Raw genomic sequence first — 15,042 nt, forward strand, 5'->3', positions numbered from 1 at the left:
TGAAGCATCATTCCTTTTTATCAATTTAATTATAAAAATCTAGAATATTAAGGATATAAACAATTACTAGGAATTACTAAATGATATTGTAGTTACATTGAACGTGTTACCGCAACTAATGTGAGAAAAAAAATTCCCAACTTTTAGAATTCATAACTTTTTTTTTTTTTTTTTAATGAGCAAAGTGTTTAGGTGAATTTATACGCATCTTAACTAATCCTGGAGGTCTATTGAACACCTACAAACTCAATGTTCCAAGGTAAGTCACAAATATATAGTTTCAGGGTAATTCAAACCCAGAAAGTCAATAAAGAGAACAAACATTCTTGACCATCAAAATCAAACACTTGGGGTTTTTAGAATTCAAACTTTACATCTCAACATCACTAAAAGACAATTGTAAGATTTTTACTGTTGAAGAAGTTTATACTTCTATTTTAAGAATGAGATGTGATATTATGATTTGAAGTGTAAAAAATGTGTTTATTTATTGATAGAAAAGTATCTATTGATTAATAAAAATGTCTGTTCATTGAGTCAAATGAAACTTAAATCATTTTTCTTTTAATTTTTAGAAAAAGCGCTTGTATGACCTGTAGATGCAAAAAATCTATGGTTACAGAAATAGGATATGATCCCGTGAGGTTGAGGCCACTGACAATTTGTTGGACCTACACACACAAAGAGATGAGCATGAAGCTTACAGGAAACACCGGGGTGGTGTTCTGTAGGCACTCCGACGCTCAAGTCAGCAAGGCTAAAAAGAAGTTATTTAATAAGAATTAAGGGAAAGAAGGAGTACAGGGAGTTTTGTCTGAGATCAGAACTACGGCGAAGGCTTCAGGTTCTCGAGAGCAAGAATTTAGGAACAAGTTGGTGGTTTTGAGTTTCTTTTTTTGTTTTTCTGGTGTTTGGAAAGAAGCAAAAATCGTTTCTGCAAGGGGACTTCAAGATATGCGGTACCTTTATTCGACTCGATGGGTTTTGAATATATTGCAGAGTCGAATGAATCTACCTAAGGGTTTTGGGATTTTGGCTCGGAAGTCGATTCTAGAAAGATGTTTTAGACATTCTAATACAAGCCCAAGACACACAAGGATATTTAAAACATGAAATACCTTCCAAAGAGGAAATTAGACATGCACTGATGCACATAAAGGCCCAAAACATGATCAATGTTTAAAGTGGTGCATGAGTAAATAATAAACATGGGAGATGCGTTTTAATGCTTCAAAATATTATGTTTCATGCTGAACAAATATAATATGATATGTGAATGATTCATAGATACTTTCAATGGATTTAAAATGAAGAAAAGTAAAGAAAAACTTCCTTATCATGGTGAAACTTTTTATTAACGATGTCAGTTAGAGGGAGCTCCGTGACTCCTCTCATGTTGCAAGTCATCGTTGGCAGATGATTATTAGGGCCACACGGTGAGGTTGAAGTTACTGACAATCCGCTAGACCTGCACACATAAAAAGACAAGCGTGAAGCTTACGGAAAACACAGGGGTAATGTTTGTCGTAGGCACTCCGACGCTCAAGTCAGCAAGACTGAAAGAGACAATTTAATGAGAATTAGGGAAAGAAAGATTACCAGGAGTCTTGTCGAAGGCCAAAACCATGACGAAGGTGTAGAATTCTCGGGAGCAAGAATTTAGGAGTAAGGAGGTGATTTTGAGTAGTCGATATTGAATATTCAATCATGGATCCCTTATGAGAGGGCAGACCCCTGTTTATGTAGTAGTCATAGGATCTTCGAATCCAAGTAGGACTCTAAGTCCATAATGATAAAAGTTTAGTAAATAGGAAAGTCTTTGATTTACTAGCCTTTTGGAATAATAAGAGTCCTAATTGATATAAGATTCAAGATCTTAAATGAATTAAGATATAGATGGATCTCCTAGGAGAATTAGGATAGTGGTGAAATAAGAAGCGAATGTCTTTAGGGTTTGAATAGAACACTGGAACCTTAATAGGTAATATGGGCTAATAGGCCTACCTGGGATTGGGTCATGGTCTTGAGCCATGTTGTAAATGTTACGAACTTGGGTCTGATAAGGCCCAAGACAATTTGTAAAACCCCCCTCCAGTCAGGTATCCTCTGAATATCCCCCAATGAGACTCCCGAGGATACATGTCTGGAAAACGAGTTGTATTTAGAAAAAACTTGTGTAAGGATAATAATAATAATATCCAAAACATTCATATAAGATGTCACGCAGGATCCAAACTTATAATTTCAAAAACTTTAAGAATTTATCCAAAAATTACACAATCAAAACATATTTATAAAGTGGAAGCTTCCAAAGGTGTTTCACAAACATTTATCATTTACATTATTTACATCAAGATGACAATAAATCATCTCCCCTCACGTGTAGCCCCGCTGTCTCTAGCATCCTTCACTTCTGGTCTACCTGCAAAGCAATCAACAATGAAAGAGTGAGCGCTAATCGCTCAGTAAGGAATGATCTATTTCATTCTAAATGTGTTATTTGACCTTCATTTAAAAATATTTGTTAACACACCTCTTATCTTTTACATCTAGGTATACTTCTTTTTTTTTTTTTTTTTTTTTTTTCTAAATCATCTTGGTTTTCATCATTTTATCCCATGACTATATAAACATCAATGCATACACATACAAATAAGTATGTAAACATAGTACACAAACATTACATGTCATGATATAACTTTTAAATATCATCCAATATGAGTATAAATCATCTCATGATGTAAAAACATCATAACTCATGTAATGCAACTAAATGCATATGAAGCATTTACAATTTAGCCGATCAAATTTTCTTAGTGTCTTAAGCACTTCATATCATCTAGCTTCAAATTCATCTAAAGCATATCATCGGAGGCGTGCTTACGCGGTATTTAGCATCTAAAGCATATATCATCTTTCCTCAACCGGTATACAAGGATTGCTTACGTGTTTTCCCATGTTATATGCATCTCTAACATCTTATGGCATGTAAATACATATTAGTGAGCTTAATACTTTAATTCATTTAGGATTATCAATTCATTGACATACCTCTTGCTCACATTCAGCATCTTAAAACATGTATTACATTGCATCTTCAACCATTTTATAACATTAATCATGCATTGACATCATGACCATGATATCTTTCAAAGATCATCTAACTAATGGGTAAACATTAGTACATGACTTAATCACATCAATATAAATCAATTCATACATAAGAATTAATTATGTTAAATCTTAAACTTTAAAACTAGAAGCTTATACTTTAGGCCATTTTCCATCCATTCCTAAACGAATTGGCTCTTGGCCTAAACATAAAAGTTGTAGGGTATGTCTAAATTTCTATTGTTTCAAGAATCATCTCATTTCAATTTTTATAACTCAAGTTATGGTCAAAATATGAAGCGTGTTAACATAACCCCTAACTTACAAATCCAAATTTTTCATATTAAACTATGCACATCAATTCCTGTTGACAATTAACCAATGGTCAACTTATGGATCAAAAAATCTCCCTTAATAGTCTTTAACATCTTAAAGGAAGTGTAAAATCTCATTCCCATAATCATCCATTATTGTTATATATTGTAAGCTAATGCAAACAACACATAACACTTCTAATAGCAAACATTCAACACCATGTGGCCTCCAATACTATAAGTTTTGCCATAATCGATATCCACACTCATTTTCTTCAATCAAACAATAACAACTCATAAAACATAAATAGCAATAACTTCATGTATAATGAATTCAAGGCAATAAATAGAATAAATGAGTTCAACTACAGTTGTCATCAACTAATTCTATGCCTTAAAACCTTATTTAAGGTTTCATTAAAATCTACAAACCCTAGTATAATCCCTAAAGTCATGGGAGGTTCTTCCTTACCTTTTAAAGAATTCCTCCACACAAACTTTTGCCTTTATCTTCTTTCACACCTTAATCCTACATATATAACATTATACCTCAACATCTACTTCAAATCTTCAAATCACATCAAAACTAGGGTTTTTAATCCTTACCTTAAACCTTTCAACTTGAAGATCCAAGGTTCCTATCTTGTTCTCCTTGAAAAATTATGCAAAACTCTTTTAAAACTTAAAGAAAGAAAGCTTGTTTCATGGAAGATTTGAGAGAAAATGGAAGAAAGGTTGAAGAAATGCGATCTCCCTTGGCTTGAACGAATTTTCTCTTATTTATAAGAAAATATTTCATTAATTTTCCAAAATTATACTATTGGCCCAATTATTTTAATTGTATAACTCATAAGTTCTTAATTCTTCATATAAGATCATTTTGGTCATTTCGCACTAAACATAGTTATTACTTATTTAATGTCATTAAATGCAATTAAGCCTACTCATCCTTGACTTTTTCAATGCTTATCCATAGGCAAAATGACTATTTTGCCCCTAATACTTTTCTATGGATAATTGATTCATATCGTTCCAAATGAATTGACTATTTTACCCTTAGTTAGATTTTATGTATTTTAACATAAAATTAACATCTAAATGACTATTTTGAGTTAGGAATATACCTTTGACATCTTGGGTATTACACAATTTTTTGCCCATACATGACCCTCAATAAAAACATAAGTTAAATAATATGGTAAAATATATATTATATTAAATGAGTAATACAAATATTTCATTCATATTAAGATTTAAGTACAGCATATATTCATTATTATCATGGCACGGTATTTCTTTGGACTGATTGGGATTTTTCTTAGAGTGACTGATAATTTTCCACCTAAAGTTTGCCATAGCTATTACCACCCATAAACTTTGAAAAAAGCATTTTCCCACCCATCATTACATTCCGACATTAGTTTTTACAGCAAAAGGGCATTCTTATCAGTTCACAGAATATATATTATAGGGTTAACGTTACTTACACCCCTAAATTACAAACAAATAAAATTTCCTTCGCCAACTTAAAAATTAGTTATTTAAACTCTTATCTTCAATTTCTATAATTACAATGAAGATTTCACTTTTCAAATATGTGTTTCTAAAATTATTATATGTCAACTAAATATTTATAAAACTACAAAACAACATTTCATTAAAATTGTATATATTTTATGAAATTATATAAAAAATAATTAAAAAACTAAAAAAAATGTAAAAAAAGAAGAAAAATTGAAGATAAAAAATTATGAAAATTTGAAAAATAAAAAAATAAAAAAATGGAAAAAAAATAGTTGGTCACTATTGCACCTGGAGACTCCAGCCAACTATTTTTTTTTTCAATTTTAAAATTTTTTTAAATTTTTTTAAATTTTTTTTTTTTATGATTTATGATTTTTTTATTTTAATAACTGATTTTATTTTTAAATATTTAAAAATTAAAAAATGTATAGAAAAATCAAATTAAAATATTTGAAAAAAGAAAAAGCTAACAACTCTGGCAACGAAGCCGATGCTATTGGCCTCGATGGCATGGTTAGATCAAGGCCAAATTGGCCTTGATCAGGGCAAGCATGGTTGGATCAAGGCCATGTCGACCTTGATCTGGCCAAGCATTGCCGGATCAAGGTTGCGTTATCATTGTTCTAAGTTGGCCACGTCAGTCGTAAAAGGCACGATCTGGTCCGTTGTGGCCAAATCGGAGCCACTCCAAGCCCAATGACCTGGTGTGGCATCAATCTGGCCATTGTCCAACTAGAACAAGGCTTGCAATGTCTGTCAGGCTTCTTTTTTAAGTTTTTTAAAAATACTTTTTAAATTTATTAACCCTAAAATTAATATAAACCAAACTAGGGGTGAAAAATACATTTAATAAAGTTTGGGTGGAAAAATGTTATTCATCCTCATAAAAAATTATAAAGCCAAATAGTAAAGGGTATTAGTCTTTTTGTAGCTTTTCTCAAAGTTTATGGATGGAAAAATAATTCTGGCAAACCTTGGGTGGGAAATTGTTATTCACTCTTTTTCTTATTATCTATTGTGTCTAAATCTTTTTGTCGAATTGAATCCAATCAAAATTTCTACCGGAATGAAACTGTGAATTAGTTACACGCGTCATCTTTATTTTACACCCTAATTTCCACACAAAAAAAAAAAAAAAAAGGGAAATTTGGAAACCCAACGGTCTAAAAAAACAGTCTGAGAAGATCCTTGGTCTTCCTCTTGTCCCCTTTTGCGCGGCGCCTCCCATCTGTTTGATTTCTCCAAAGAATCAAACCATATAAACATAGCATTTCTAATCTTCACTTCCTCTCTCTTCTTGTTTCTTCACAAACCCATTTCCATTTTTCCTTTATTTGGATTCTTTAAAGAGGTGCCCATTTGTCTTTCCCTCTCATGTTTTCTTTTCAACTTAATTTTGTTCGTGGATTGTAGTTTGAACCATTTTTCTTTGGTCTGTGTTCTTACATTTGCAATGTGGTGGATTTATTATTGATATTCTTATTTACTGTATCTTAATGTGTTTCATTTGTGATTTTCTTAGTTCTGGGTTCATATTGTTGAATTACATGTTTTAATTGCTAATTTATAGTTTCTTTATATTTAATGTAGCGATAATTCAGTTTATTATAGATGATTAATCTCTGGGTACCTCAACATGGTTACTTTTTTTAAGGAAAAATTGGTGTTTACATCATTAACATGTTCTAGAATTTAATCATATATGGCAAAAGTGATTGCAAAGATACAATTTTTTCTAATTGAGATTGTTTATTGCTTGTTCGCAGGTGTCATTGTGGATAATTGGTTGAGGATCCAGCCATTTTGGTTTTTGGACATTTAATTAAACAATTTTGTAGTTGATTTTCAAAATGTTAGGTTTTTTGTGGTCTTCTTCGAAGCCAAAGCCAGTAGACCCACAACCGTCTTCAAAGCCTACTTATACTTCGGATGATGAATGTAAGAAGCAAAGTTTAAAGACGGCAAGGCGAACTGCTTCTGAACCTGTACTCATTACTCCAGACTTCAGTGATAATCCATCGTCCGGGTACTCTTCATCAGGATCAAGAGACAAGTACAAGAATGATTTCCGCGACTCAGGAGGACTTCAGAGTCAAAGTGTGCAACAACTTGAGAATTATGCTGTGTATAAGGCCGAGGAAACAACTAATACTACTAAGAACTGCCTAAGGATTGCTGAGGACATCAGAGGGGATGCTACGAAGACACTTGAAATGTTGCATCATCAGGGTGACCAAATTCATAGGACACACGAGATGGCTGCTGCGACTGATAAAGATTTGAGTAAGGTAAGATCATTAGCCTTTTTTTTTTTAATGAATATCTTTCACTCAAAAAGGATGAGTCAAATTGAGAACAGTTAATCGTTAAGGTTTACTAGGAAACTGTGAAATGATGACTAATATAACAAAACAACAAATCCCTTTTAAACCTTCAAATAAAAATTGGATCAATATAGGCATATATCCAAAATTAGATTGCTATTGTTAATTTTTCTTGGATCACACATGGTGGTGCAATGGATAGTCATAAAGCGATTTTTTTTTTTTCTCAATTTCTTTTTGTCTTTGCATTCATAGCCAGTGTTTGGTGTTCTTGTGATTGTTTCCTTGATTCCTTCAAGTGGCTTTTGTTGTCGATGGAATTTTTTTTTTCTTAATCTTATAATGTCAATTTCAGGGTGAGAAACTCTTAAATGATCTTGGTGGCATGTTCTCGAAAACGTGGAAGCCAAAGAAGACTCGAGATATTACAGGGCCTTTAACCACGCCAGGTCTGCTAACATTATTGGCTTCTTTCACTTTCCTCATGAATTTATTCGAATATATTCTATTTGGTAACTTCTTGGCTTGGCAGATCAACCATCCAAAAGAAGTGAAAACTACTTGGAGCAGAGGGACAAATTGGGTATACCTCCTGCAGCGGGGGGACGCACAGCTAGTAGGACACCTTCTGAACCAACAAATGCCATGAAGAAAGTAGAGGTTTGTATCTGCATATGTTGATTATTTGTATACAACTTTAGCAGTATTATTGCTGGACTTGTAACTATTGTTTTGCAAAAACAGTTGGAGAAGGAGAAACAAGATGATGCCCTTTCAGATTTAAGTAACATCTTGGGTGATTTGAAGGGCATGGCAGCTGATATGGGAAGCGAACTTGACAGGTTAGTTGTGTTGTTCCTGGCTTATGAAATTTCTAATAAACTTTTATGTGTACACAATTTTATGAATTTCATTGAATACTTCTTCTGGAACCATGTTAAGATTTCATGTTGGTTTTTCTTACCACAAGCCTTGTTCTTGGAAGAAGTCACTTGTTTGTTTGCTTCAATCTTACAAATACACAATGTTCTAATAATTTGGCAAATCTAGGCAAAACAAGTCTCTTGATCATCTCTCTGACGACGTGGATGAGCTCAACTCTCGAGTTAAAGATGCAAACCAGCGTACACGCCGTCTGCTTGGAAAGTGAATGACTATAAACCTTCTCAGAAATTTCTTTAGCCACTGTCAGTCTTTTCTACATTTTCATTCTGATGTGCAACAACAACATTCTTTTTACAATTTTCTTTATATTTTTTTATTTTTTTGGAATATGTCCTTGGTATATGATGTATGTATTATTTTACACTTCAAACTTTTAGTTAATAAAACTGATCATTCTTTCCAGGAGCAAACATTGCTTTACTTTTGCTTTAGATGACCAATTTGATAATTCAATCTATACGGGAGATCAAAATAAAGGGATGAGAAATTATAAAAATGATAAGATCAAATGTTTTATATCCAGAAATAAGCGAACATGACAGGCTCAAATGAACAATAAAAATAATTTACTAGAGGAGAATACTCGACAGTTAAACTAGAATTTGTTTCCAATATTTACACTACAAGAGAAAGCTCTGTACTTGACAATGCTCGGCTTAAATTTAATAGGAAAAAATTGAAATTTAATTTTAGAATTTATGAGAATGGATTTTATATATTGCTTTCCGAAATGATATTGCCTGATGACTTTAAATTTGTAAAACTAATAAATAGATTTCATAACTGGCAACAGGACCCCGAGTTTTAGTAGCGGAGTCGGTAACCCAATTCATTTCCTGCCAGGTCATGCAAGGTTCAATGACCCTCGAATCCTTTAGTCTTTGTTATACAAAAATTTGCCTATATAATTTGCACAAATAACAGTATTTCGAGGGAACATTTTGGTTATCTGTCATTAATTAAACCTTCAGACCGGGAATTTCACCATATTAATGCTAAGGCCAGACCCAGATACTTCAGGCAGAAAAAAATTTGAGGACACAAAATATCTTGCTCGTTACAACTAGTAGGTTCGGAAGATTAAGAAAACTGATAATTCCTAGACACGCAGAACACAGAAAGATATTAGATTTCAGAAAATCAATACTTCCGAGGCTTTGCCTATATATCAATAATCACATTTAGCATCGTTAGAATTCCATCAAAATCAATGCGAATCATAGAAGATTGGGACTTGTTAGCCACCAAAACAAGATATAAAAGTAACATAAGATCATGTATACAAGTACTTTTAAGCTTGTACAGTAACATCTTAATTTGACAAACAGGCAAAGTTATGCTTCAAAGCTGTCCTCCTTCCAACTAAATGAAAAGAGTCATTCAATAATCTTATTTTACAATAGATGGGAAATTGCGTATCTACAAAATGTTATTCACAAGCATTATGGCCATACCATTTTATTCCATCTTCTTATCCAGTCCAGACTGTGGGAAACCATTGGCTGACAACTTCATACCTCACTGGACCAGGTCTTGAAAATTGGATCAATGAGAATATTTGCAATTTCCAACAATCAATATGCTTCAATGTAACATACTTCATGTATCATCACTCTTCACAGGAGTCCAGTTTCTTCCAGAAGCAGCTACTTTCCTACTGTGTGAAACAAAACCAAGAACATAGCCCACAAAAGTCCCAAGTACCAAGACACTTGCTACCTTGACGTACCATGAAAAGGTAGAGTCAACCACCTGACTCTTGGCTTCTGTACTACCAATGCCACCATCACTACTATCACCATCGCCATTGAGGACCTGCCCAGATGCCAGGATCTCAAACGTATCATGTACCTCCCCATCATGGTTCCCTACATAGGAAAAGGTAAGCTTCTCCTTTGTAGCAACCAACCTAGTGTACCCAAATTCACCCCCCCGGTACAAAGACCGATAAGGTTGTGGGAAGACTGGGTCATCTGGATGGTCAGCTCTAGGTTCCCATATAGGTTGCCAGTCTTGTCCTGCCATCCCAATCACGATGTGAACCGGAAATGCCTGTCCTTCCTCCCCATTCAGGCCCATGCTCCCACAGGTGAAGTTATTCAGTGGACAAAACCTCTCATATCTGTGGACATGACCCCACAATGCAATACTCACATTATATTTCACAAACAAAGGTTCCAAGTGCTCAAGCATTTTCTCCCTCATCAGCGTATCTCTAACTTCATTGCTTGTAGTGTACATTGGCCTGTGCCCTTGGACAACCACAAACGGGGTCTTTTTCCTATCAACTGACGCTAAATCATGCTTTATAAAATTATATTGGTTGCTTCCCTTAAGAAAATTGGTCTCAGTTGAAAAGTAGACAAAATGTACCACCCCAACATTCATTGAATAGTAAAGGTTTCGAGTTGCCGGAGCATGGCTTCCAGTTGGTTCTGAAGAGTTCCCAGGCATGTGAAACTTAAGGCTGTAGGGTACTCCACATTCACCACCACCATCAGTTCCATAAATCCATTGTGACCAATCAGGTTTCCAAGGCTGTGAAGGCCAATCATACTCATGATTACCGATGCAAACATGGTATGCTACTCTGGATGCAACTGGTTCAATTTGTGTGAAAAAGTGGTCCCACAACCAAGAGTAACCTCTTGCATAGCTGATATCTCCAATATGTGAAACAAAAGCGGGCTTGTCACCAAGAGCTTTAATGTCACGAAGGATCCACTTCATTGTGGATATGCTTTCATCTTGTGTACGGACAAATGTTGTGTAAGGTGTTGCAGTTCCCATATCTCCAAATAAAAAAGCTATTGTTTCATTTGAATCTTCGTTCCGAGACACAAAGCTGTAAGTCTCACTCCAACCTTTAGAGTCACTTCCAACCTGTCATAAACAGCATAGATATTCCTACTCAAATGATAGGCTAAGGAGGTAAACACAGTTACCGACCACAATTTTGGCTACAACGAACAAGGGGCACAACACCAATGCCAAAAAAGGATATTTATTTTTCTCCTCAGATGCATATACTCTTACACCGATGAACCATATAAATAGCAACTGAGATCATAACTACCGTAAGAGCTTCAATTAACTCTGATCTAAAAGGTGGAGAAATGTTTAAACTAATCGAGCATATTCATTAATAGTTAAAATTAATAGGGAAACGACATAATTCAACAACTAAGCTATAATTTTTTTCCACAATTATCCATCTTAACCAACTAAAAGAAGAAATTGATTACACAACAATCTATGAAATGACAAGAAATTTAAACTAATCAAATTAAAGCCAAGATCAATTACCTGATAATATACTTACACCTTTCTTGAGACCCTTCATGACTGCATCAAAATCCACCCGGATCTCTCCATCCTCGCTCCGATTGGCAGGGGCATGACACAAATGATCTACCTCATACCTCTCCACACGTGCCACAGCCACGTCACTCATTCCTTCTCTCTTTCCCGTACCTCACACACCTCTTCTCCCCATCTCCCGCCACAAACATCACCCTCACTCACTCTCCTCATCCGTATACGCCAAATGCACCTGCTCCGGCCCACGGCCCAATGCAAACCCGAGCTGTTCCGATTGGGCCAAAAATGGCCGTACCAGGTATGGGATTGTGGTCGTGATCGTGTTTTTTGGGATTGATTTGGACTCGGTCCAGCGGAAGATCCGGAAGGTGTAGTTGGAGCGGAGATTGGTTAAGGGCAAAGAAATGGAGCCCCATCCTTGGCCCATGAGGGTGAGGTTGAGAGGAACTTGTAGCCGTAAAATTTTGCTCATGTGAGTCGGGTGGTGATAGATGCCGAGCCATCAAGTTTGGAAGTGAAGGAACGTTGTACCATTTGATCAAAACGGTGTCGCCTGATTTTGTTTAAGATTTGGGGAAAATGGTAGAGTGAGGGTGGAGGAGGAGGCGGGTTTGGTGAGAAGAGGAGAACAAAGAGCGATCATGGTGGATAGCGGAGGAAATGGGCGAGATGGTTGGTGAAGGAGATGTTATACAATTAAAACAAGGACAAAGATGTAATTTACAGATATTGAGGGTATTCGGATTAAGCTATTTAATGTTTATAAAGAAAGGATCAACCAACCAAAATGACCAGTTCTCTCGTTTGGTGTATTTACGTTAAAGCTTCTTTTCGCTTATGTGTTTTTTTTTTTAAATACACGCAAACTGAAAATAGTTATAAGAATAAGATTAATTGCGTAAAAGTATATTAGACAGCCATTTTTTTTTACCCTCCATCATAATTATTGATGTTTCTCTAGAGAGAATTATCGTAAAAAAAAAAAAAAAAAAAAACACCATTCTAATATATACCCTGTAGAAATCCAAATTCAATTAAATCCTAACCTAATTCCATTTCAATTCTCAATCGCTACATACTCTTTTCATTGCAAGGTCGAGACTCCAATGATTGAGATTTTCCGTCGAATCCGCCCACGACAAACTCCAACGACACTAATGACTGAGATACTTCCATTTTTGCATCTCCTTCTTCTCTCCCCGATTCTCAAACTGTACATTGTAAACCCATTCTATTCCAATATTCATATAAAATTGATAATACAATCATTTCAATATAAATCTCCATGATATATGCGGAAATAAATGACAAACCTCCAGCCATAGCAATTGTTGTTTGATCTTCTTGCTCCTTCTGAAATTCACAGGATCTTCCACTGACTGCAATTTTAGAGTGATGGTTTTGAAACTAAAATAAAACTTGCGTCACTGGGGACCTGTAAGTCTCTTTCTTATATGCAGTTGTCTTTCCATCAAAGACAACTGCTCAAGAGACACACCGTATGTACATCAGTCCACATCAGTAAGGACCAAATATAATTATATGAGAAGTGTAGCCATATTGCAAAAAGTCTAACATTCTCCCATTTGTTCCAAACTTGGATATATAATCAGAACACAAGAGATGTATATGTGTATGTGCAATTAGAAAAGGGAAATTACATGAATCATAGCGGTAAGTCCCTTTAAACAAGTATTACCTTCCAGTATTACAATGCAATTTTTCTCTTTCTAAATAAACGCTAAATGTGGAATATCACTTTAGGAACAAACCTCAAATGTTTGTTCTAGGTCCTCTAGAATGTTTGTTTGTCTCCAACCAAAATGTATACAACTTAAAAGAGAAAATAAACTAAATTACAAAGTTTTAGACAATGAAGTATTATCTCTCATAGTGACAAAGCGGACATAGTCCCATTTGAACAACATGACCTTGAACGTCTTTGTGTGCTATTCTTTTGTTAAGGATTAGCAAATCTGCTCGTATGTATTGTTCAATGAGCACTTCTTTGGCTTTAACGTCTCTCTTATTGCTAAGTACTTAATGTCGATGTGTTTACTTCGACTTCCACTCTTATTATTCTTAGCAAAGAATTCAGCAGCTGAATTGTCACAATATAGCTCTATTGGCCAGAGATAGACTCAACAACTCTAAGCCCATAAATGAAACTTCTCAACCAAATACCCTGTGTAGTTGCCTCAAAACAAGAAACAAACTCAGCTTCCATGGTGAAGTGGCAACTAAAGATTGTTTCGCACTTCTCCAGACATAGCACTCCGCGAGCATAAAAACATATCCGGAGTTGATTTTCGAGAATCAACATAGCCAGCGAAGTCTGAGTCTGAATATCCGACGACTTCTAAAATGTCGGAGCGTCTATAGTCAGCATGAAACCTTTAGTTCCTTGAAGATACCTCATGACCTTCTTTGCAGCTCTCCAATAATCCAAACCTGGATACTTTGATATCTTCCTCATGCCAACTGCAAAAGCGAAGTCAGGTCTAATACAGACTTGAGCATACATTAGGCTTCCAACAGCTGAAGCATAAGGAATAGTTTTCATTTGTTCCTTTTCAATCTCAAGTTGTAGGACATTGGTTCAGATTGACACCTGTCACCCTTAACTGGGTGCAACACTAAGTGACAATCTTTCATCTCCTAATCTCTCAAGAATTTTATTAATAAGGCTTCCTGAGATAGTCCCAAACATGTTAGACCTATCCCTATGAATCTAATGCCAATAACATAAGACCCTCAACCATATCCTCATATACTAAAATGTTAGAGAGAAATTGTTTCACCTCATGTACAAACCCAAATCATTGGTTGCAAGTATAATAACATCTACATATAACACAAGAAAGATGATTTTACTCCCACTGACCTGATTCATGACATTCTCTACAAAACCAAATGGAGATAAACGTGTGAAATCTTAAATACCACTGTCGGAGGCTTTTGTTTAAGTCCTAAATAGACTTCTTAAGCTTGCAAAACAAATGCTCACCATCACTTGAAATGAACCCAACAGGTTGTTTCATATAAACCTCTTCCTCAAATCTCTATTGAGAAAAGCTGTTTTCATATCCATTTAATGTAAATCTAAATTCAAATGGGCAACTAATGCCATTATGATACGAAAGGAATCCTTTTTAGAACTGGAAAAACGTTTCCTTATAATCTATTCCTTCCCTTTGTGTAACCCCTTGGCACACAGTCTACCTTGTATCTCTCAATGTTGCCTAATGAATCCTTTTGGTTTTAAATACCCATTTACAACCAATAGGTTTCTTTCCAGTAGGCAACTCAACAAGGTCCCAAACTTCATTATCCGCCATAAATTCATCTCATCTATCATGGCATTATACCACAACTCAGATTTACTACTGTTCATAGCTTGTAAAATGTGTCTGATCACCTCATACCTATGTCATAGTCAGCTCTTGCATATACACTTCATAATCAGTAGGAATTGCTGATCTCTTTGTTCTAGTAGATCTCCT

The 15,042-nt window shown here is 35.0% G+C and overlaps 1 protein-coding gene and 1 pseudogene across 1 annotated transcript; one reads left to right on the top strand and one right to left on the bottom strand.

Moving 5' to 3' along the window:
* Positions 1–6,153: 6,153 nt before the first annotated feature.
* On the top strand, positions 6,154–8,423 carry LOC116132347 (putative SNAP25 homologous protein SNAP30). The gene is made up of 6 exons (XM_031417992.1): positions 6,154–6,300; positions 6,716–7,237; positions 7,629–7,722; positions 7,806–7,933; positions 8,018–8,271; positions 8,324–8,423. Exons 2-6 carry the CDS (start codon positions 6,800–6,802, stop codon positions 8,421–8,423), a joined length of 1,014 nt encoding a protein of 337 aa, XP_031273852.1. The 5' UTR covers positions 6,154–6,300; positions 6,716–6,799.
* Positions 8,424–9,768: 1,345 nt separating this feature from the next.
* LOC116132348 lies at positions 9,769–12,042 on the bottom strand (annotated as a pseudogene).
* Between the last annotated feature and the right edge of the window lie 3,000 nt (positions 12,043–15,042).

The sequence above is a fragment of the Pistacia vera genome, unplaced genomic scaffold (assembly GCF_008641045.1).
Source record: "Pistacia vera cultivar Batoury unplaced genomic scaffold, PisVer_v2 Contig250, whole genome shotgun sequence".
In the NCBI taxonomy this organism is placed as follows: domain Eukaryota; kingdom Viridiplantae; phylum Streptophyta; class Magnoliopsida; order Sapindales; family Anacardiaceae; genus Pistacia; species Pistacia vera.

Excerpts from the sequence above, each read along its gene's own strand:
- LOC116132347 (XM_031417992.1), top strand. The coding sequence starts at position 6,800 with ATGTTAGGTTTTTTGTGGTCTTCTTCGAAGCCAAAGCCAGTAGACCCA. Across the intron at positions 7,723-7,805 it reads AGGGCCTTTAACCACGCCAG|ATCAACCATCCAAAAGAAGT; the intron begins GTCTGCTAACAT and ends TTGGCTTGGCAG. Across the intron at positions 8,272-8,323 it reads TTGGAAGAAGTCACTTGTTT|GCAAAACAAGTCTCTTGATC; the intron begins GTTTGCTTCAAT and ends TGGCAAATCTAG.